Source organism: Crotalus tigris, unplaced genomic scaffold (genome assembly GCF_016545835.1).
Source record: "Crotalus tigris isolate CLP2741 ecotype Arizona unplaced genomic scaffold, ASM1654583v1 scf7180000019496.3020429, whole genome shotgun sequence".
NCBI classification, from domain to species: domain Eukaryota; kingdom Metazoa; phylum Chordata; class Lepidosauria; order Squamata; family Viperidae; genus Crotalus; species Crotalus tigris.
This window is the reverse complement of record NW_024097566.1, coordinates 1505017-1528007: the sequence shown is the minus strand read 5'-3', so window position 1 is coordinate 1528007 and position 22991 is coordinate 1505017. Positions and strand designations below refer to the sequence as shown.

The following is a 22991-nucleotide window of genomic DNA, read 5'->3' as shown; positions in this document are numbered from 1 at the left end:
TAGCATACCAGATGCCTGTCTGAAAATCCCAAAAATGAAGGCGCATCCTCTTTTTGTTGTTACTTCCCTCAGGAATCACCCCTCTGACAGTGAAAATAACCTATAGTCATTCAAAGTGGTCGCGACTGATTCTCTTGTGTTCCATGAAATTAAACGACCAAAACTGGTGGCTGCCATATTGAATTGTACAAAATAAACATAGGATATAAATCAAACCAAATAATAATAGGACAGTGGAATACAGCAGGTTGAGGATGATCCAGCAGGACTGTTTTTACATTATATTTAACAACATTAGGGATTAATCTGATCTGCCCACTAACAACAGAAGAATTTACTGTATGTTCTGTCTGAATTCCACTTTTTTGCTTATCAAGACAATTTTATCAAGACTGAAGAAACAGGATATTTACTCTACAATAGTCAATAAGATCTTATTCATTGTTATAATTTTTTAACAAACATGTCTCCAATAAATTTTCAAAGCTACTTGTAGTACATATATATAAGCCTAGGTACATGTACATGTAATGAGTGTGTCAAATCTTTTCAAAATCTTTTTTAAAATTAAAGTCCAGATAATCCCTGACTTATGACCACAACTGAGATCAGAATTTCTATCATGAGCAGTGCTGAGTCAAGTCATTATGTGACCAGATCCAATTTTATGACCATTTTTATTGCAGTCATAAGTGGGGATACCAGATTTGTAATTTGAATCACATGGTTGTAAGTCCAAATCCAGTTTTCCCAAAGTTGTTTTTTGCTGGTTTTTGTCACAAATCACAATTACATGACCATGGGATGCTGCAACTGGTTATATATGAAAGCTGGTTGCTAAGCATCAGAATTATGATCATGTAGACATGGTGACAGTGCGACAGTTGTAAGTTCACATTTAGGTTATAAATTACTTTTTCAAAAGCTACTGTTAATTTGAACCACTGTTAAGTGAACAGTCATAAGTCAATTGCCTGTTTTAATCTTTTATTATAATTAAAATGAAATTTGACATCACAATAGAAGGAGGAACTATAGGTAACCTAATTCTATGTCATACCTGCACATTGGTTTCAATTTTTTTATCATTAAGGAAATGATGTTATTGTATGAAAATTAGGATGTTATCTAATCTTACAAAACTCCTAAAATACTTTACAGGCACATATCTATAGAGGTTTTCAGTCATCCAAGTCATGGTTGTCCCAAAGGTGCTTTTCAAAAGACAACTGGACTTTGTTTTTCCTTGAAGATGTTTCTTCTCATCCAAGAAGCTGAAGAACTGAAGAAGCTTCCTGGATGAGAATTGAAACGTCCTCAAGGAAAAAACAAAGTTGTTGTTGCCTTTTGAAAAAGCATCTTTGGGACACTTTACAAGCACCTATTTTCATTTGAACTATCATCTATATTCATTTTCGTAGGTGGTTTGCTTTGTTCTGCTAACTTAAACATATACATTTTTCTAGAGGAAGATTGACAAACTTTACTTTGTGACTAGTACAATATTTCAGCTTAAGGACTTAACTCTGAAAATAGTTTTATGGTATGAAGTAGTGGTATGGAAGAAGCCTTCAATCCCTTGCAATTTCTCCTTTCTCCCCAGAATAATATAAAATTAGTTGACTAGTGTGCAGAATAATAAATAATCTTAATTCACACATGGCAGTATATTTCAGAATTCAGTGAGTGTTTAAGATTCTTGTTTTTAGAGAAATTTAACAAGCCTACAGGTGAAAATACAGTGTAATTGATGATTAATTAATTAATTAATTAATACCAAGCAGCTCCCCGCATAATTATATGAATAGCAAAAAATATAAATAGCCTACATTTTAAGTACTGCTATCTTTGTCTAATCACATTAAGGTACAGTTATGGCTAAAACAACTAAGATCTTTGACTAAAGATCCTTTGATCCTTTGTCTAATCAGCAAATGTCAAAAAACAAATGACAAGAAATAAACTTTTCATTCATGTTCTTGAATAATGTTCTGAACTACCATCTATCTTCAGCCAACAAATTGAGGTGCGGTATGTTTCATCAATCTGTCTTTAAGACAAGTACAGCCTTTCTTAGAAAACTAAGCATAATTGTCATATCTGTCAAGACTTAGTTGCATACTGTAGACCAGGCATTTCAAAGTCGTGACGACGTCACATATCGGGACTTTTTCCCCATTGCCAGCAATGGGGTGGAAGCAGTTTCGGCGTGACGCATCCAGCCCGCGGCCCAGCAGTTTGACATGCCTGCTGTAGACTAACAAAGAAGGCACCCCATCTCTCCCCTCCTTGTTTTTTAGTTTGTTTTATTTTTTTGTAATTTTAATCCATTTTTACATTTATGATTGCTGAGTATTTTTTTTATCTTTATGTAAGCCACTCAAAGATACCTGAACCATAAGATGGGCATATTAATTTGATAAATCAATTAAATAAACAAATTTTATCAGCCATGGTGATAATGCATTCAACAGTTTAATATCCTGACATTAGCAACTTAGAAACTATATTTTAGTATCGTGACTCAGATTTTGTTTGGATTTTACATTATTTTGTTTTCTACCTTTAAAAATCATTTCCAAACTACAATACATGTAAATGTTTTATTAAATATCTTAAAGAATTCATCAGTTCTTTATTGCTAAATGACTAGATTTTTAATATAACTAAAAAGACACAGAAATTGGCATTCAATGTTATAAAACAAACAAAAAAAACACGAGTTAACTCTAACATTAACTCCCTAATAATAACAGGTGCAACAAATCTGAAACAAAAGAAACTTTTCAAATGGACTATTCACTGATTAAACATGGGCAGATTGTGTTGCAGGGCAAATGATTTGTAGAGCAAGAATGGCTCTTTTCCTTTCTGCACATTTCCCTCTAAGGCATCAGATAGCTTTGCTAGACTCGGCTTTGCTGTCCTCCCTCAGGTTGCCTTTATAAACAACCCTCTCCAAATACTCTTTCTGAAGCCACTAAATAATTTTCTTTATTGATAATTATGAAACTAATGAAGGTATAAAAGCAGAACTTCAAATTTTTCATCTATAAATTTCTCAAACAGCATAGTTTGGATATTTTAGATACTGTGGTATCATATTACTGTCATGTAAGAAAATTCCTATCAATGCAAAAACACTTTACTGAAGGGCAGTTCACTCTCACCCAAGGGATCTATTCACTTTCCTTACAGAAAGGGGCTGATGAAATGCTGTCAGAGTAAACTTCTGCTCACTTTTTGGATGATTTAACGTCAATGGACCATACAAACACCCCAGAATGGTTTATAAGCTCAGCCAAGCATGCTCTTCTCCCCAATATATTTTAATTATGCATCTGCTCTAATTGCAATCAGATTACATCACTGAAAAAGGAACAAATTGGAAGTTTCTCTAATTACTAAGATCTTTTCATCAATTTCGTAAAACAGGGTTTTATTTAACGAAAGGTAGAAACACCAGCACAACTGTGACATTTCTAGACATCAGTGTCATTTTATTCAGCAATTCTGTACAGCTTTCATTAGCAGTCCAAACTCAAAAGAAGCAAATTTAAGTCCTAGGTCCTTTATTTTACTCCATTAGCAATGTTTTATACACAGACCAAGGCCCAACATAAATGCTTAAAAAAACCTGCCAAGCAAATCTTTAAGGACAATGTATGCACAGGCGCCCACTTGCAGACTCTTAAAAACAGCTACTCTTTGATTTTTCAAGCAAGTACTGCCCCTATGAGTAAAGTTAAAGCAAAAGTTTCTATTTCAGAACTTAATTTCTCACAGAGTTCAGTGTACTTAGAAAAATATGTTTTTCAGTATCAGCACTCATTCTAGGAAACTTCTAAACAAGAACATGTGGCTTTCTCTTGATACACTCATGGCATTTAAAAGGTAAAACTTTAAAATTAGAAAGCCCAGATTTAGATCACTACTTTTGAAATTTTAAGGTTATTTCCATTTTTTTTTTTTATCATGTGTATGAGAATCTAAGAGAATGTCAGAAGTATGTTATGCTCTGGAAACAAGAGTGTTAAGAGAAACAAATGGAATCAATCCAAAATGTGATGTGACTTTTTTCTCCTTCCTTTCTTGTCCAGATGTAACATCGTTTAGACGGCCTGCTATTAAGGTGTTGCTTTGAAGGGAGAAAAAAACATAACACTTCTCCGGTACAAAATACTATAGCATGCACACATGGTCATGTAATTAAGTCTCAAGCAAAGCAGATTGTTCCTCCCATGAAACGCAGGTATATTTGCAAGGAACAGAAAAGGCGATCAGGGAAGAAAAGGGATTAGACAGAGGTTTATTACAATTAGATTGGTTGGCTCTGCCAGCTTCTTGGCTCTTTTGTTTATTCCCGTTAGGGCTATTCGACCAAAGTAACTTGACAATCGAGGAAATCTATGAATTGCGAGTGTTTCTCGACAGCAGAGTACTTGCAACAGCAACTCCATTTACAAGGTGGCAGGGAAATAGGCGAAAACCTACCCAATAGAAGAAAAAGGGGAACACTTGGACGCCTCAACAGGTGAAAGAGAAGATGAGAGACTAAAAGGTGACTTATTCCAGCCACCGGATGAGTTAAGGGGAGACATCGCTTCCATCGGAGGACCTCGCACGGAGAGCGCTCTCGCGTCCTGTAACTTGCATTCCTCCCGAAGAACACACAATCGCAAACCCAATCTCAAACATGCAATACACACACCGGGAATCCCTTGGGGAAGGGCACGGCCTCTCGCAGCAGTCGCTCGGCCGGAGCGCCCACCAACTCTCCAGCTCCAACTCCTCCATTTACCTGTCGTCGTAGCAGAAATCCGCGCCCAGGGTATTGAGGTACAGGACGAGCCCCAGGGCGCTGCTCACCAACTCCGCGATCATTTCTCCGCTCCCGCCGACCTCCGCCTCTTCCTTTGCTGCCGCCGCCGCCGCTCCAAACCCCCGAAACGCATCCACCGCGCGCTTTCCCAACCGCCTGGCTTCACTTTGGCTTCCTTCTCCTGCTTAGCAGGCCGGTCGGTCAACGCCTGCCGGCCCCCGGCATCTTCGCTCCTTTCCCCGCACTCGGCCAGGCGCTGTCAGCAGCGGGAGGAGCCCGGTAGCACCAGCCGCTTTATTGTTTCGGCGTCCGCTCTGTGGCTGTTTTACCCCATGGCTGGCCGGGCGGGCAGGGCGAGAGCGGCTGCCGCTCCACCTTTCGAACCAACCCTTGTCCGGAATTTGCTTGCCTTGCTCCGCTCTCCAAATAGCGGGCGGCTCACTCCGTCGCTGACTCCCTACTGCCCCGAGGCCCCTTCACAGCTGAACTGAAAGAACCACAGCCAAGGCTCCGCGAGCGCCCGCGTGGGGCTCACCGAGCTTCTTTCGCGCTTGCGTGCCATCCCCTCTGGTCCGCCCCTGTCTCTCGCTACAGTCCGCCTTCCGCCCCTCGGTTTCGGCGGCGCTTCCTTGCTGTCTTTTCCTGCTGCTGCTGCTTTATTTTTTCGTCTTCGCTAACGAACAAATAGCTTGCTACTTCTAGAGGAGACCCCAGTTCTGGAGGAGAGGGGAAGGAAGGCGAGAGAGAAGCTAAAAAGGAGGGAAGAAAGAGACCGGCCGGATCTGCGACTGGCACAGGCTTTTCATCCTTGCCCGCTATTCAAAAGCAAGTCATCTGGAAACTCCCCCTCCCCGCGGGGGAACAATATTGTTGAGCCAAATGGGGATTGAAATCTGGCATTCTAGGACAAAGAGGTGGGTAGGTGGCGCAGTGAGTGTTATCTGTCCACCTATTTAGGAGATACCAGGCCTGTTTAATATACAGGTTCCTCTGAAATACCTCCCAGGTTGCTGGAAAGGAGAGCAGAAAGAAAGCCCTCGCCCTCTGTGTGTGGTTTCAGAAGACACACCTGGGAGAGTTCCATCTGGGGGAGTACAAACAGCCATAACCAATGGCTGTAGCCCTGCTATTAGATCAAGGTGAGCAACACCACTATTTTTATCCAATCACTAATGCAAACCTCAATTCATGGGCAGTGTTCCTTGTTTTCTGCCAGCCACCTGCAACAAGAGTATTTCTTGAAGAGACAAAGCACAAGACATACCAGCCTGAGAGAGCACTGCAGGAGGGAAATCCTGATGCTTTTTTTTTTTTTAATAGACTCTTCACAGTTCTCATTATTCAACACTGCCTTCTGAAGACTTCCTAAGAGTAGACCATGCCAGTCTTTCCCTGGCAATGCTTTTCATGTTTTTTTGAAGCCCATCTTAGAATGACACCAGTTCTCCCTGCTGTGTTCAGTTAGTTCCAAAGTGTCATCGCCAATCATGGTAATTTTAGAACTGTGATGCATTGTGCGTGAAATATTAACATGCTGAGAGCCCTGTTCAAGCCTTAGCAGATAGCACTATTTTTCAGAAGGCTGTTGAGTGTTGAATATATTGGGCCTTCTACCCGAAGGATTTTAATGTTAGTTCAACATAATCTATCCCTATTTCCTTTTTGATAATCACAGCTAAAGAGAAGAACAAATTCCTTCCTTCCTGCGCTAATCAAGTGTGAATAATGTTTTTTTCCTAATTGAAAGATTTAAAGCATGTGCTAGTCTTTTTTCAGTATGCTTCAGGCAGTGCCCAACACAAATAAAAAGGTTTAGAAATAATTTGCGACAAATGATTTAGACAGAAGCCTTTTCTGTTTAGTCCAAGGGTGGGCCCCAAGTGTGTAGCCCCAAGCTCTATTGTTTTCCTATTCCCCAGAAAACTTTCAGTTGAATTGTTGGATATTGCTGTAGCTTTCAGCAAAAAAAAAAAAAAAAAAAGCCCCTGGCCACAAAATCTAAATAATCTAGATATCTACTATTTAGTACAAATTTGCACTAAGGTAGTTTTAAAATAGTATTTTTTTCTTTCATGCCTGGCTCCACTCTTCTTACTACATCCATATTGTTTTCTAGGCAGAGTTATAAAAATGGTTTGCCCCTGTCTTCTTGGATGTTTCTACAAATTCCATCTTCATTCACAATGTTAAGAATCCCCAGCTAGGCCCCTCCAAATATTAACCTAAGCTGGCCTTTCTTAGCATTCAAAATCAACAAGGTCAGTTAGGTGCTGCCACCTGCTGAGGTGTAAGACAGTTGCACTTTTCCTTTGCCTAATAAATATTTCAGCATTTGGCAATAAATATGTTTTCTCTTGTATTTTTTTATTCACTTTGCTATGGTTTCTTGCTTTTATCTGTGTTTCTATGTTGTATGTGTGTTACCTGATGATGTTTGCTGTGTCCCACCCATTACTCCAAAATCTCTGTTCGATTTGTTGAAGCATTAGTAGGTAACATTGTTACCTTTCTAAAATTTGGCATTCCACTAATCAGTTGTATTCTTTATTCATATATTCACACTCCATTTGAAAAATGTATAATACCTTCTCAAACCAAGCAACCGAAGAAAACTTCCTAGTAAGTAAAATTATAAATTAGATTTTGGCACCATATAGGAAAGGTTAAATCTTATTCTTATTCTGCCATATAAAGTAATCAACCAATAATAAATTAATTGGATTTATGAAAGGTATTTCACACAAATATAAGGCACCCAGACTGATTATAATATTATTATTAAAACTTCTCATGAGAACATGGAGGTAGGAGCAATAAAATGCAAATGAAGATTAAAAAGTATACAAAGCTGAACATACAATAGCACAAAAAGTACTTAATAATAATAATAATAGTAAAGTTGGAAGGGACCTTGGAGGTCATCTAGTCCAACCCCGCTCAGGCAGGAAACCCTACACCATTTCAGACAAATGGCTGTCCAGTCTCTTCTTAAAAACTTCCAGTGTTGGAGCATTTACTGCTTCTGGAGGCAGGCTGTTCCACTGGTTAATTGTTCTCACTGTCAGGAAGTTTCTCCTTAGTTCTAGGTTGCTTCTCTCCTTGATTAGTTTCCACTCGTTGCTTCTTGTCCTGCCTTCAGGTGCTTTGGAAAATAGCTTAATTCCCTCTTCTTTATGGCAGCCCCTGAGATATTGGAATACTGCTATCATGTCCCCCCTTGTCCTTCTCTTCGTTAAACTAGACATACCCAATTCTAGCAACCGGTCCTTATATGTTTTAGCTTCCAGTCCCCTAATCATCTTTGTTGCTCTTCTCTGTACTCTTTCTAGAGTCTCAACATCTTTTTTACATCGTGGTGACTAAAACTGGATGCAGTATTCCTAGTGTGGCCTTACCAAGGCATTGTAGAGTGGTATTAATACTTCACGTGATCTTGATTCTATCCCTCTGTTAATGCAGCCTAGCACTGTGTTAGCCTTTTTGGCAGCTGCAGCACACTGCTGGCTCATATTTAGGTGATTGGTACTTAATTGGTACTTAATACCAATTTAAATTGGTACTTAATACCAATTTAAAACAAAAATAACCACTTTTACTTTCTTCAGAATGTAATTCCACCACTAGAGTACTACTATTAAAAAGTTCCTAGTCACTTTTGCCAAGTTATTGTAAATTATTAGTAAGTTTCTATGGAAGACCACAATCTTTAGATAACATATAAGCATATTGACATGTTTCACCTGCCCAGGAAGAGTAATTTAGGGAATGGAATGGGATGAGATGGGATGGGATGGAATGACTAAGTACATGTAATGGTTGGTAGATTACACATTTCTGGAATCCTTGAATAATTGCTATTTCCAGAAGACAGCTAGGAAAAATATTAAAAACTTTGCATTAATTATCTTGGTAACAGGGAACAGCCAGTTGGTTGCCTCTATGAGCAGTATCTAGTTCAAAAACACCATGACATTTTTAGCTTTCCCTTATATTAGAGTTTTCACTTCTTTCAAAAGAGAAGTGGGATGATTGTCCCATTTACCACTTCATTTACATATGAGGTTGACAATGAAAATATAAGACTTTTAATAGGAGGACAAAATGCACATTTTGGCTGCCTTAATCTAGTGGAAAATATTTGTCCACCCCATCTTATTTTTCACAAAAGCAAAATTATTTGTCATTACATCTATTATCCCATATTTGCCTACATGAAGTAGAATTGCAGAAGTATTCTGTTCTATGATTTCTTAGAATAAATAGGATTCTAAATAATTTCTGATGATAGAAAGTTATAAAATTATAACACAAGACTCTACACATAGTTCTTGTTTTATGTCTTTGACTTCAGGTGAAATAGACCTCTTTCATTTGCTTTCTTTGAACTTTTTCTGACCAGCACAGGAGAAAGAAATAACAACATGTATCAAGGAGAAAAGTTTTGGCTTTTTTTTTTTTTTTTTGCTTAAGTGTTTATTGTTATGCTTGGAAATAACATGAGATATGGTTTAGCACTTCATCAAAAATGACAAGTTATTCAGTAAATTGAATGTTTGACGTGAGATAAATACAAGGTATAAAGATAAGTAATTTAAGAGTTCACACATAATCACCAAATAATCATTATCAAAACAACTTTCATTCTGTGAAATGAATGTTGTCACAGGCTATCAAAGGAAAGTAAGAGTAGGAGGGCTGCACTAATAACAGTAATTGTGGAGATGAGCAGCATAACTAAAAGCTATTCAAGAGGAGTTGAAAAGGTGTCAAATTTGTTGTTTTAGAGGCATATCAGCATGTGATATTGTGGGAATCCTTGTTCACATTGGACAAACAGAAACAAGATACCATTTTCCAAATAAAGCCATGTTCTCCAGCATGATTGGATGGAGAACCCACGGATGGGTTGTCTTAATCTATCTGCTCCAATTAGACTAAGTCTGAAATTTAGTACCGCCCCCTCTGTGTCAACTGCACCCCAGTTTTAGACTTAGTCTCTTTGTTCTAAGACGCGTTTTTTCTTCGCTCCTGGAGCAGAAGACTGCGTATTCCTATTTTATTTCATCCCAACCTGTAGCCTAGCAGGCTGACAGGCTGACAAAACCTCCCTTTGGGGGGGGGAACTTTCCCTTTCTCCCTTTGAGAGCCTTTCAGCTTCACAATCAGCTTGAAAATTGGATTCCCAGAAGCAAGAGAAATCTCCTACCAGGGGCCGTTCCTCTGCATCAGAGGCTCCATTCTTCTAACCAGAGCCTGGAGGCCTTAGAGGCAGGGGTAAGCTTGCCAATTGACTGGGGGGCTCCGCAAGGGACGACGAGGCTCATCAGGCCTGGAGGGAGCCTTTTCTAGGTCCCTCGGCCTCAGCAGACCGCCCCAGCAGCAGGAGAAAGTTTTTGGCACCGATCCAATTTTCAGAGCCTGGAGGCCTTACTAGGCCTCGGCCTGCCTCAGCCTCTCTCAGCTCACCTAATTGTAATCCATTCGCTGCGTTAGGAGCCCAAGCGATTCCTCGGAACGAGGGCTCATTGCAGCTTAGGCCACAGGCCTCAAGGCCTTCTTCTTCTAATGGCCTTTTTTTTTTTGAATCCATTCGCTGCGTTAGGAGCCCAAGCGATTCCTCAGAACGAGGGCTCATCGCAGCTTAGGCCTCAGGCCTCAAGGCCTTCTTCTAACTGCCGTTTTTTGGGCGCGAACTCTGCGGCCGCCATTTTGAATTGACTCACAGTGGCCATTTTGTGTGTGACTGAGGTCCAGACTGCCTGGAGTTTCTCCTGAAGGCAGTGTTCATCACCGGTGGCAGAGGCTTTGAGACTACAGCGTTGAACCAGGGAGGGCCTGTTCGCTCCCAAGGGACGTGCCCATTAATTCCCCGCCCACCCCCCTCACGGGCTGAATCATCTCTGCAGGCTCCCTTGGTGAGTTACAGCGCTGAGGGGGGCGTTTTGCCAAGGTTGAGCCCAGAGCAACTCATCATGGCAGAGAAAATCAGCGAGCCGGCCAAGAGGAAACGCCAAACAGAGGCAAGTGGAAAGAACACCACCAAGCGAGCCCGGCCAAGCAGGGAGCCACAGAGGAAGGAGGAGTCCCAAAGACTGAAAGCGGCCTCCCCAGATCTGACAGGCACGATGGGAAGGTCCATTTTTGAACCCCTTTCCTCACATTGTGCCTCAGCCCCAGGGGCCTGGTCTCCCCCCAGGGGAATTCCCCTATTAGATTTAACCACAAGAGGGACCCAGGGAGGGGCATAACCAACCAGGACACCCCAGGACCCCAGGCCACGTTCACCCCCACTGCAGCAGGGCTTCGCCCTCCTGAGAACCAGGCCTTGAACCTGGACCTCCTTCAGTCCATGATAGCCCAGGCTGTGGCTCAGTTATGGCCTCCAACACCCCACAGCCACCACCCCCCCAGGCCACGTATCATCCACAATCTCCAGATTTGATGGAGGATCCCTCATCGGATTTGGAATCTACAGGGGCTGAACAATCTGGCCTGATTTTGTTTGAGGACGAGGGCATACCAGTCTCAGTCACTGCGAGATCCCAGGCATATCACGGCCCATTCCACCGGGGCGCAGCTACTACAGCTGCCTGGTCTACTCAGGCCTCCGTAGAGGGAATTTGTAGAGCAGCAACATGGGCATCGCCCTCTTCCTTTGTCTGTCACTACAAGAGGGCTATATATGCATCTTCTACGGCTTCATTTGGCCGCAAGGTTCCAGAACACGCATTAACGTTGGATGGGACCCAGGCCCAATCTAATTCCCCACCCTAGGGACACAGGGCTTTGGTATGTCCCATCTGTGGGTTCTCCATCCAATCATGCTGGAGAAAGGGGCGTTGTCTTACCTGAACGCCTTTTCTCAGCATGATGATGGAGAATCCACTCCCTCCCATTAGGTCAGTTGGCCTGGTTCCCATATTGTTCAGACGCGTCGGACTAAAGTCTGAGTATCGCCTTAGCCTAAAACTGGGGTGCAGTTGGCACAGAGGGGGTGGTACTAAATTTCAGACCTAGTCTAATTGGAGCAGATAGATTAAGACAACCCATCCGTGGATTCTCCATCATCATGCTGAGAAAAGGTGTTCAGGTAAGAAAACGCCCCTTTTGGAAGATGAAGTTGGAGAACCAAATTAGAAACAATATGTATTTATTACAGTGTCAATTTTCTACATTTACAAAGCACTTTAGAATCCTAAAAATGTATGACATAACTTAATTGTAAATTGCTTCATATATCAGACTCTTATTTTACCTGCAGCTTAATTATTTTTAAATGACTTCTGGGTTACATGTGACCACAGTTAGTGTCCAAGGAGGAAAATAGAGATCATCCAAGTTTTATTATTTATTTATTGTTTACCCCCCCCCCCTTATTTTTATAAATAACTCAAAGTGATGAATATACCTAATACTACTTCCTGTGAAGTGGGTTGGCTGAGATGAGTGACTGGGATCCTATTATCCACCAAGTGCCAGCCAGTTACTACTGAATGATTAAAGACTCCAAGACTTATATGCTATAATGGGCATTTACACTCTTACAGGTGTGGTTTGAGTCCCACTGATTCCTGTGGTGTATCTCAAAGCTTCCTAACTAAAAGGGTGTTCAGTTTTTTGCACTTGACAGATTCATTGTTTTTTATCTTCCATCTGTAAGCAACTGCACATAAATAGAAAATGTGCCTTCACGTTTGCTGAAAAATGTTATATTTAACTTTGTCCTATGTAAAGATTGCAGCAACTTCATTTCATGTAGGATTAATTAAAACAGTTTGACCAGGAATGCCTAAAATGTTGCATGCAGCTGTTTATAACTTAAATATTTACATGAAGGTGAAGAACATGCTGTTGTTGTTACATATAGTGTATGTTTCAGATAACTGCAATGAACTGTAATGTCACCTTGAGTTAATTTTGTTGACTTTGATATTATACGAAGGTGGGCAGATTCTGAAAACAACAAAAGATTATTAGGGACTAGAAAGTAAAGCATATGAAGAGATATTGAAGAATAAAAACATGTTTAAGAAGGGATATAATAGTAATCTTCTGATATACCTAAAAGGGTATCATACAAGTCAAGAACTCTTTTCTTTTGTTCTGGGGCATTGAGTATGGTCTTGGAACAAGATTTGTTCGTGATATGTTAATTTAGATTCTTGACTTGAACAGGAAGTTGGTTGGCATAAGAAGTCCCTTCCAATTCTATGATTCTGGCTTGTAATATATTTTCTTCTGTGAAGTTCAAAGAAAAGAAAAGAAAAAAAGAAAAAAGAATTTCAAAATAAAATGTTTCCAAGCTAAGGTAACCAAGATGGCCAAGTTCTAGCTGAATTTCAATAAATTAGGAGCATTAGTGTTGAATCCAAACCCCATCACTCCAGAATTGTGGCATTTGAACTGTAGATTGATGCCTTTGTTGTTATCAGTGTATTGAATATTATTTATATCTGCCCTCAGCCTTGCACAATTTGCACCAATATTTTTGGTTGAAGTTTAGATATATTTTAACCTGGCTCCTCCCTTGTCCGGTGCTTCTCCATTACCTTTTGGGGTTTTTTCCCTCAGGCTTTCTTGCTGGACTGTTACAGATGTGACTGCCTGTGGTTGTTTGAGTCATTTGACAGGAAGTGTTTTGATCATGAGAAAAGCAGGTTTCAACTGGCAAAAATGTTTTGTGACTCATCCGAATGATTTTGGTCCAATTGATTTAGTACAGTTTTTAATAATATTTTAATTTGTGCAGTTTTAGTATTTTAATTATTTTTACTTGTTTTATAACTTGTAAGCTAGCCAGAGTCATCTTGTAGAGGAAATGGGCAGCATAACAATTTGATAAATATAGATTTTATTTAATAAATGGAAATAAGACCCAACATTACAAATCCTATACCCACATATAATAGGTATCATTTATGAGTAAACTCTGACTGATTGACTGCATGTTTCATTAAACACATGAAGTTTCCATTGTCAGTATTTCTCAAACTTAACCACATTCATGGACCACATTCAGAAAATGTAATTCCAATTAAGTAAATGCTCCTTCCTATAATTTTGTCTGTAACAGCATGTGAGTTTACATTTTTGCAAGTAACATAATGATTATGGTTGCATTTGTGTTAGCTTCCCATCCCATTTAAAATATGTTGCAATTACATTTGTTTAAAAAATTAAGCTAACACTAAGTATTATTACCCAATTGGTTTTTCGTGTACCCCAAGAAAACCTCTTAACCCAAACATGCTGAGTAAAAATGTTCCTCAACAAAAAAATAAAATAAAACTAAAGCTATAAGGGCAAATTGATTCCCAACTCAATGAAATCTCATTTTAGAGATTTATAATCATCATCATATACAGCAAATACTGTAAGGTTGTACTGACAGTTTTCTTAAATCTAATATATTGCTACTTCTATTATAACTAGTATGCTTCAAGGAAACAATACTGAGCCATGGATTTCATCTCATAAGCAAGCATTAAGAATGTAGGGAAACATGGACCAAGCTAATAAACAGCACCTTTGTCAATGAATACTGAAAAATGGGTTTTAGGGGGGCATGGATTCTTACTAGCAGACTGTTGCTACGCATAGGGAAGTAGAATTGAGCCAGCAAGCTAGCTTTAGCCTACAGTATTTCCATGGGAAGTTTGTGGCAAATTCTCTCATGAACCTCAACAGACCACTGGAGATCCACAGGACACATTTTGAGAAACATTGTGATACGTTCTAATGAAAAATATTTATTGCTAGGTTCATTACTGATAAAATAACTCGGTTTTGAAAATGTGTTTCTCTTGTGGGCCATTTATTTATATGGCTCAAATTAAATCAAATATTTATGGGCTCTATTTGAATTTTAAAACAATAATTTATGCTTTCCCTGTTTGGAAATTTCATCAAACAATTTAAAAGGTGTCAGTGATTTGCTTCAGGGATTTTATGCATGCAAAATATGTGCTTCGATCTGCTGTAATAACTGTTCCAATGAGTTATAATCTATATGCCAGTCATTTCTGTCTAAAGAAAAATATCAGGTGAAGGGCAAAAATCCATGTTTCATTTGGTGTCTTCATTAAATCTCAGAGGGATCCATACAGGCAAAGACTGTTCAAAAGCAGTGATTTGTTGACATCTTCAGAGAACTAGAAACTGGCTTCCAGCCACCATGTCATATACTGTATGTAAATTTCTTCATTCTTGTATGATATGATTTTACTTTGAAACAGGAAACCATTGTCTCAAATGCAAATTCATTTCAAAATGAATGTTATTTGATTTCTTTGTTTCAAGGGTTCCAAAGAAAAAAATGTGCAAGCTGCTATTTCCAGAAAAAAAATTCTTACACTGAAAAGCATTCAGAAAAAAAAAGCTTCAAGGCAAGTCATATAAAGGCTTTTGGATGTATCAGTTCCTTATTTTGATCAGGCAGTGGAGCTAAAGTACAGCAGCAACACTGAAAATGTAAGAGAGAGGTACAGAAGCCATTCTAGTCAAGATTTGTTACCTCAGTGTGATGTTAGAGGCCAAATTGTCTAACTCTTGCCTAATATGCACATGCCATCATTTAGTGATAAAGCATATGCTCTACACCTGGGAAATCTATAGCTGGGTTCACATATTATATTCAATCATAAACTGTAATTTCTGATTGATCCTGATTAAGTTCCACATTACATAAGTTTCAGCCAAATGTAGCACATGGTGATTTTGTATAGTATATTAGCTCAGATATAACAAATTTATTTGTTTGCACTAAGTACTAACTATCAGATCACAAAGTAGGACATAACTTTAGATTATAGTTGAAATTTCAGATATTTTACAAAAACCACATGCTAAGTAACGCTTGTTGCATGTGCCAAAGATGCTTTTTCACAAGGCAACTGGACTTCCTTGTTTTTCTTTTAAGATGTTTTACTTCTCATCCAAGAAGCTTCTTTAGCTCTGACTGGATAATTCAGCTTATTGTGGATAATTCCAAAATAAGGAATTCCCCAACATCCAGTTAGAGTTGAAGAAGCTTCTTGGATGAGAAGCAAAATGTCTTCAAAGAAAAACAAAGTCCAGTTGCCTCGTGAAAAGCATCTTTGGGATAACTATGACCTGGATGACTGAAAATCTCCATAGACACTTGTTGCATGTAGTTTACTTTTCTGTTCCTCCTCCTCCTCCAGTCCTAAAAGAAGCACAAGGATATATTCCATCTGTGAAACCTGTATTACTCTTTTGTGGAACTCCTGGCCAACAATTATATACAAAGCAGAGGCAACTCTAATTCCATACTGTATGTTGCATTTATACTACATATATGTGCTAGTATAAATAGTTCAACAGCTCACAATAATAAGGAAAGTTAAAATATATGCAAATGTTTCTGAATGCCAAAAGGCACACATGTACAAGTCAAAAAGCTAAATACCATTCCATACTAGAAAATGGTTAAGTACCTATGCACTAAAGCAAAGTTAAACTTTTCTAAAAGCAACTTGTTTTCTTTTCATTTAGTATTTTAATTGAGATTGTTCAAGTCTAGTGCTACATCACTTTTATTATATTTAATCTACAAAACTGAAATTCACTGTTGATAATTCAAAAGAAAAATTAATTAGATATCCAAATACAACTAGCTAACAAAGGGAAGATCCTGTTTCAATATTCAGTTTCAATTTCTGTTTTCACTGGATAAGCTCATTATTGCATACTACTTTCCAAGAATTAAGAAAAAGCTCTAGATTTAATAGCTGTTCCTGGGTGATTTTAAATTTCTAAAGTTTAGGTCATGGTTGCTAAAGTTCACTTTACAGCTGGAGATGGGAGATGAATAATTAGTGTGTCTGGTATTTTTCTGCATTCCTCTATCCCAGCCTTTTCCCATCTGGTGCCTTGGACTGCATCTCCAAAACTCCCACATTGGATATCCAATAGATGAGAATTCTGGGAATTAAAATGCAACACATCTGGAAGATATCCAGAAAGGATATACATATACAGGAAAGGCTTTAGGGTGTAGCAAATCAAATATTAAAATGGTATGGTATCTGTATCTATATATGATGTGCTTAACTTGCTCATATTTCAAATTATACTTAATGCTTGTGTAATTCCAAGTTCATAGATTTATTTCTGGCACAGGTACCTCTGGCATATACCTTTTCTATATCTACTATGTTTACCTCTCTAGTCTGCTTATTTCAGAATAATCAAGTTCTGAAATATAAAGTATGGATACCACACTTTATTTCATGAATGAAACAAGGATGAGAAATTCCTTGTTATCAATTCTATTTCAGAGAGAATTTTCCCACAAAGAAAAAAATAATATGTAAATTCTTCCAAATGATCTAACTTGGAAAAGAAAAATTATGAGTAGAATGAATTATCAGCCATTCACAGAACAAATATTGACCTCTACATTTGTTTAATGGAATACATTTCTGTACGCACAAGGCTCAAAGTTTAGTACTCAATTCTACAAGAACTAGAAAGAACCTTTGTCATCAGAATATACATCACTAAGCCAGGTGGACCAAACATTTGTCTCAGTACATGACAGGTGCTTATATTCTGATATTCCTAAAATATATAGAAAGAAACCATATGCTTCACTATAGGCAGAATGCTAATGTACCTCATTTCCATGGTGTTGATTTGCTGCCCTATCATATGCATGGATTTTCAGTCATTAGAATATTGGCATTTTGTATGTCAATCATACAATTCATGCTTAATAGTTCTCTAATTTACATTTAAACATGTTTATTTTGTCCCACACCTAAAATTCCGCAAATCTAAAATGCCGGTATTATACACTTTAATGCAAGTAGCTTTAGGAGGCTACAATCACTTTTTTTATGTTAAATTCCACTCCCTGGTTACTTTTTCCTTTTTCTGGAGAAAAAGAAATTGGCAAAGAAAAAGTTAGATATTTTGTAAAGCTCCATATTCTAAATTTAGATTGTTTTTCCAGGTTGGCAGAATATATATTAAGAGAAGCTGGATGGGAAGAAGATGAGTATGGTTTTAAAAGTAGAGGAAGAGAAATCAATAATTTGTGCTATGTTTGTGACATTACTCTGATAGCCAAAATGCAAATGATCTGCAAGCCCTAATAATAAAAGTCAAAGGACACAATGAAAAAAATGGGACTAAAACTAAATATAAAGAAGACTAAATTAATGACTATAGGTAGAACAACTAGCCTTAGAACTGTCAGTGAAGATACTGAAGTGATGAGTAGCTTCTGCTTTTCAGGATCAACCATCAACAGCAAAGGAACAAGGGGTCAAGAAACACACCACAGATTAGCACTTGGTAGAGCAGCCATGAAAGCTGTGGAAAAGATGTTCAAACGACATGTGTCTATACCTACGAAGATCAGAATTAGGCAAGCCATAGTAATACTGTGATACCCTATGGAAGTGAAAGATGGACTTTAAAAGAAGCAGGATAGGAAAAGCATTGAATTTTTTTTTAAAAAAAAAACTTTACTGTGGAGAAGACTCCTGAGAAAATTGTGGACAGACAAGAAAACAAACCAATGGATCATTGAACAAAACAGCCCAGAGTTCTCACTCAAATCACAAATGCTGAGGCTCAAATTATACTACTTTGGATATATTATGCAAAATCCAGCTCTCTGAGAAAAGTAGAAGGAAAGAAAATAAGAGGATATCCAGCAGCAAGATTGATCACTTCCCAATGTACTATTGGGAGACTTGAAAGAACAGATTAGGGATAGATTGTCCTGGAGAAAATCTGTGTTTGTTAGGAGTCAAAACAACTTGATGGCACACAATCAATCATTGTTTTAAAAAGAAACATTTGCATGAAAAAGTTATGCATATACTGTAGCATCAAGATCTAGTTTGCTTATTATGCAAAACTTGATCAAAGATTTTTGGGCTATAGTCCTGACATTATATCAAAGATTGCAGGACTTTATTCTTTTCTCTGGGATATTTTGCTTTCTGTCCTTGAGCATATCTCTCTGGTACAAGGAACATAAATCCTTCCTTTTGGTAGTGGCCAGGATGGAGAGTCTGAAAAATTGCAAGTGATATGCTGAACTCTCAAATCAGAATTGGATAAATAGAGTACAGGCAACTGAGAATTTCAGTATTTAATACAAACTGATTTAAGGGATTGGAAAACAGCACAATGTCATCAATTAAAACTATGGAAGTCAACTTTATGAATTATTAATTAACTTTATTTTTTTTTTATTTCCACATGTCAAATTTCTACTGAAGTACAAAGGAAATTGCAGCCAATAGTCTGGATTTTGTGCAGGTGCGGAAAAAAGGAGGCTATGTCAGTGGTTTCTGTAGCATATCCTGTGTTCCATCATTTTTGGCAGAAGTATTGTCCAATAAATGAAAAGGATTTAGCAAACCTGAAATCTGTTTCTTGTCATCACAATTCCCACTGAAAGTGGTGCAATATCACATTGTCCATCAATCATGTATTTTCACTGGGCTTTGACTGGTAACATTTCCCCAGTGTTAAATGATGGCTTCATTCCATTTTGCAGTTATATCTGGATTTATGCATTTTACTCCTTCTGTCTCTTGAATGTTAGCCCAAAGGAAAAGATATTGTGGGGGCGGGATAAGGGTTAGGGCTATGATAAAATAATTAGATTTAATAGATACATTTGTCTTTTTCCATATAACAATCTATATTCCAACTGCAATTCACTTAGTTTCCTCTCCCACCTGCCATGATTTTAAAAGTTTTTACAGGAATAAAATCTACATATTTTTATTCTATGTGGAAATGTGGCATTCCCTATTAAACCCAATAGCAGTATTTCATACCCTTCTGTTTTTTGACTTGATCATCAATATTCAATGTTTAAATTAAAGTTTAAAATAAATTTTAAAATTAGCATAAAATAAACTTTAATGTGAATAAACTCATTTTCACAAACAAATTATTGTGTTTTATTTTTTGTTATCATACAACTGATTTGCATGAGAAACAGTTATTAGTTCTGTTCTTTCAGTGATTCAGACTCAACATGTCACACAGTTTATCTCTTATAAGAAAAACGACATCTGGTATTTCCTCTGCCATGGAAATGAATGCTTTCCCTGTCCACAAAAGATCAGATACACAGTTTGGAGGTACTATTAGATAATCTTCATCATCAAAAGTAGTTTTCATAAGGTAGATCTTCAACTGCTTTTCCAGCTGGAACAACTTCTAACAAGGATAGTTTAGCCATGATGATCCATATTTACATTCTGACCAAAGTTTGTTTTATTTCTGGGTACATCTATCACATGGCCCTGCTAATATATGCCTGTACATACAGATTCCTGTAATTTATCAAGGCTTTCAAGACAATAGAAGACTATGTTTGGCTTAGGTATAGATATTCAATGAATGGAATGTATTTTTGCTCTGTCAGTGAAAGAAATAAAAATAATGAGATAACCATCTTTCTATTTTGGTTCTGTTAATTAGCAACTGCATATGGGCTTTGCATGAGAAGTTCCTGGTCAATCAGTGTTTCTGTGTTATCTTGGGTACTTCTACAGAGTTCTAATCAAGGATATGTTCTGTAAGTAATCCAGGTGAATACTTTTCACATGAATGCATTCAATTCTAAATAAAGGCCAAGTTTCCTGTTCAGCTTTTCAAACATGCATCCAAACAGGATTCATGCATACTAATATTTGATATATCTTAACAAGAATGAAGAGACCAGACCTCTAGCTAGCATGCACAGCAATTTCTGCTGTGATTTAAATGCAGAATTTCTGACCTTTCCGCCAATAAACCTATGGGCCTATCATATCTGCAAATAAGTGTTTCTAAATGTGTGCCCAGTTTTTGGCAGCAGTGTTTCTTTTTAATTATTATTTCAAGGCAAGAATGCATCTTTATAGCAGAATTCAGTTTGTAGGCATATTACCTGAGCCTAGAAAAATAGTCTTATGCTTTTATGAAGAGCAGTTTTAGTGCAAACATTTGGAACAAAGAAGATGCAAAAAAAAAAATGTTTTTCAGATATGAAATAAACTCATTTCTTTTCAAAGAGTATTTTTTTTTCAAAGAGGCTTCTCTGTCTGGCTCACAATCATTTTCATATAATAGTTTCTTGTGCAATCACAATGTGTCATAAAAACTTAAAGTACTGCCTGAAATTGCCTTTGACCTTGTAATTTTGGGATCAATGGTTACGTTTTAGGGGAAAATATTATAAGAGTTATCTAAGAATATATCTAATAAAAGAAATAAGATTACAAAAATTACAATTAAATTCTTGAAGAATTATAACAGAGGACATGTAATAGTGTAAATAATTATTGTTACAAATTAAGGCCTTCTTTCCTTTCCCTACCTTTCCTGTCCTGTCCTGTCCTGTCCTGTCCTGTGCCTTTAGGTCAATCTTGATTTCTGTTGAGTGCCTGAACAAGTCCATGTTCTTGAGCTGATGAAGAATGATTGGCCCAAGATCACCCAACTGGCTTTGTGCCTAAGGTAGGTCTAGAACTCATGGTCTCCCAGTTTGTAGTGTTATGTTTTAATCGCAACATCAATCTGGCTCTCTTGACATGCTATTACAACAAAGTTATATCTTTTTCTTCAAATTTAATGTGAATTTTACAATGATTTTTTGGACCAGGAAAGCTATTTAGTGACGAGACAATGATTTTTATATATGTCAAATCATACTATTTCTTTCATACGATATACCCGTCTCTACATATATTTAATTATTTTCGGAGTTTAAGTATGCAATTCAGTTCTACAAAGTCAAAAATATAGCCACCAGTAATAAGCTATATAAAATATGCTACTTATTTCATTTTTTCATTTCTGATGGAATTCCCATTTTTAAATTTGTTTCCTTTATTCATGCATTATTTTAGCTTGCTCAAATGCACATTGATTTCCTCCTGTGAGCAGAAGAAAAAATATCAGTTTTTCCTTAAATTTCTTAGTTAAAAAAAACAAAAGGAAAGACGAGCATTTTGAGATACATATAAAATTGTTATATATAAATATAATAAGAGATCATAGACAACTGTACTTTATATTTAACCTTGACAGCAAACATATTGTAAAATTAAAGATACTTTAATATTTTTACAGTGTTATTACAAGTGTATCCTAACTTTGGTTTATGTCATATATTATTATTATTATTATTATTATTATTATTATTATTATTATTATTATTATTATTATTATTATTATTATTATTATTATTTCTCTGATATCAGTACCAACATAATTTAATCTTGCTTGTGGTTCTTAAAAATACCAACTATAATATTGTATGCTTGCATCAATTGATCAGATACCCACTTCTGGAATCAAGAATAATCTAATTATAACTAAAATAATTTTTACACCAGTCCTAACGTTTTTAAATCCAACATATATTCTGTACAAGATGCAAATGATAGCTAATGAATCAAGCAGAGAAGCTCCTATTTATAAACTCAACTACAACAATCATTTAATGCCGGGACTTCCGATTTTGTGTGGTAGCAACCGGTCGCAGGCTTGCAGATTCTCCGCACCCCACGTGGCTAATTTTGCCCTGCCAGAGAACTCTAACTAGGTCTAAGTCACCCCGGAGAGGCGACGAAGAAAGACGGGTGCTCCAGTGATTCTGGAATGGCGGCGGCCGTTCCATTCAAATTGGAGAAAGCCTTCTAACTTGACAGGAGAAAGGCTGGCTGTATTGCATCGACCAGCCCAAGCTACTAGCAACTGAAGTCCAAAAGCACTAACCATCACAACTGTGAACAACGTGCTTGAAACTGGGTGAGGAATTCGATCTTCTCTTTTCTATTTTACATTTAATTTCCTGGAAAAGATCCCCAAGAAGCAAAATTCCTACGAAAGGGAAGGCGGGGGATTTACACCCCACCCTTATACTAATGGAAGCAGCAAATTAATCTTTTTTATGGAGGATCAAAATATATGGAAGTGAAATAAATATAAAACCTGAAACTTAAAACTTAAATCTGGATAAATCTAAAATTGTTTGAATGGTTAAGACTCTCATTCTAAAGATAATTGTTCATTCTGGAAATTGAAAAACAAATAGTTGCTGATACCTAGTGGCAGATGAAGACTATGACAGCTATGATTTTAATATAAGACTTGGCAAAATCTGGGAAAAACTAATCTGTGTTTG

At 37.4% G+C, this 22991-nt stretch overlaps 1 protein-coding gene across 1 annotated transcript in view; it reads right to left on the bottom strand.

The window, feature by feature from the left end:
* TMTC2 (transmembrane O-mannosyltransferase targeting cadherins 2) overlaps positions 1-7354 on the bottom strand; it is a 275980-nt gene extending 268626 nt beyond the window's left edge. Inside the window, exon 1 of the mRNA XM_039362964.1 lies at positions 4802-7354. Within this exon, the coding sequence (XP_039218898.1) occupies positions 4802-4884 (83 nt within the window). The 5' untranslated portion in view covers positions 4885-7354. The remainder of the gene's footprint in view (positions 1-4801) is intronic.
* Positions 7355-22991: the final 15637 nt, after the last annotated feature.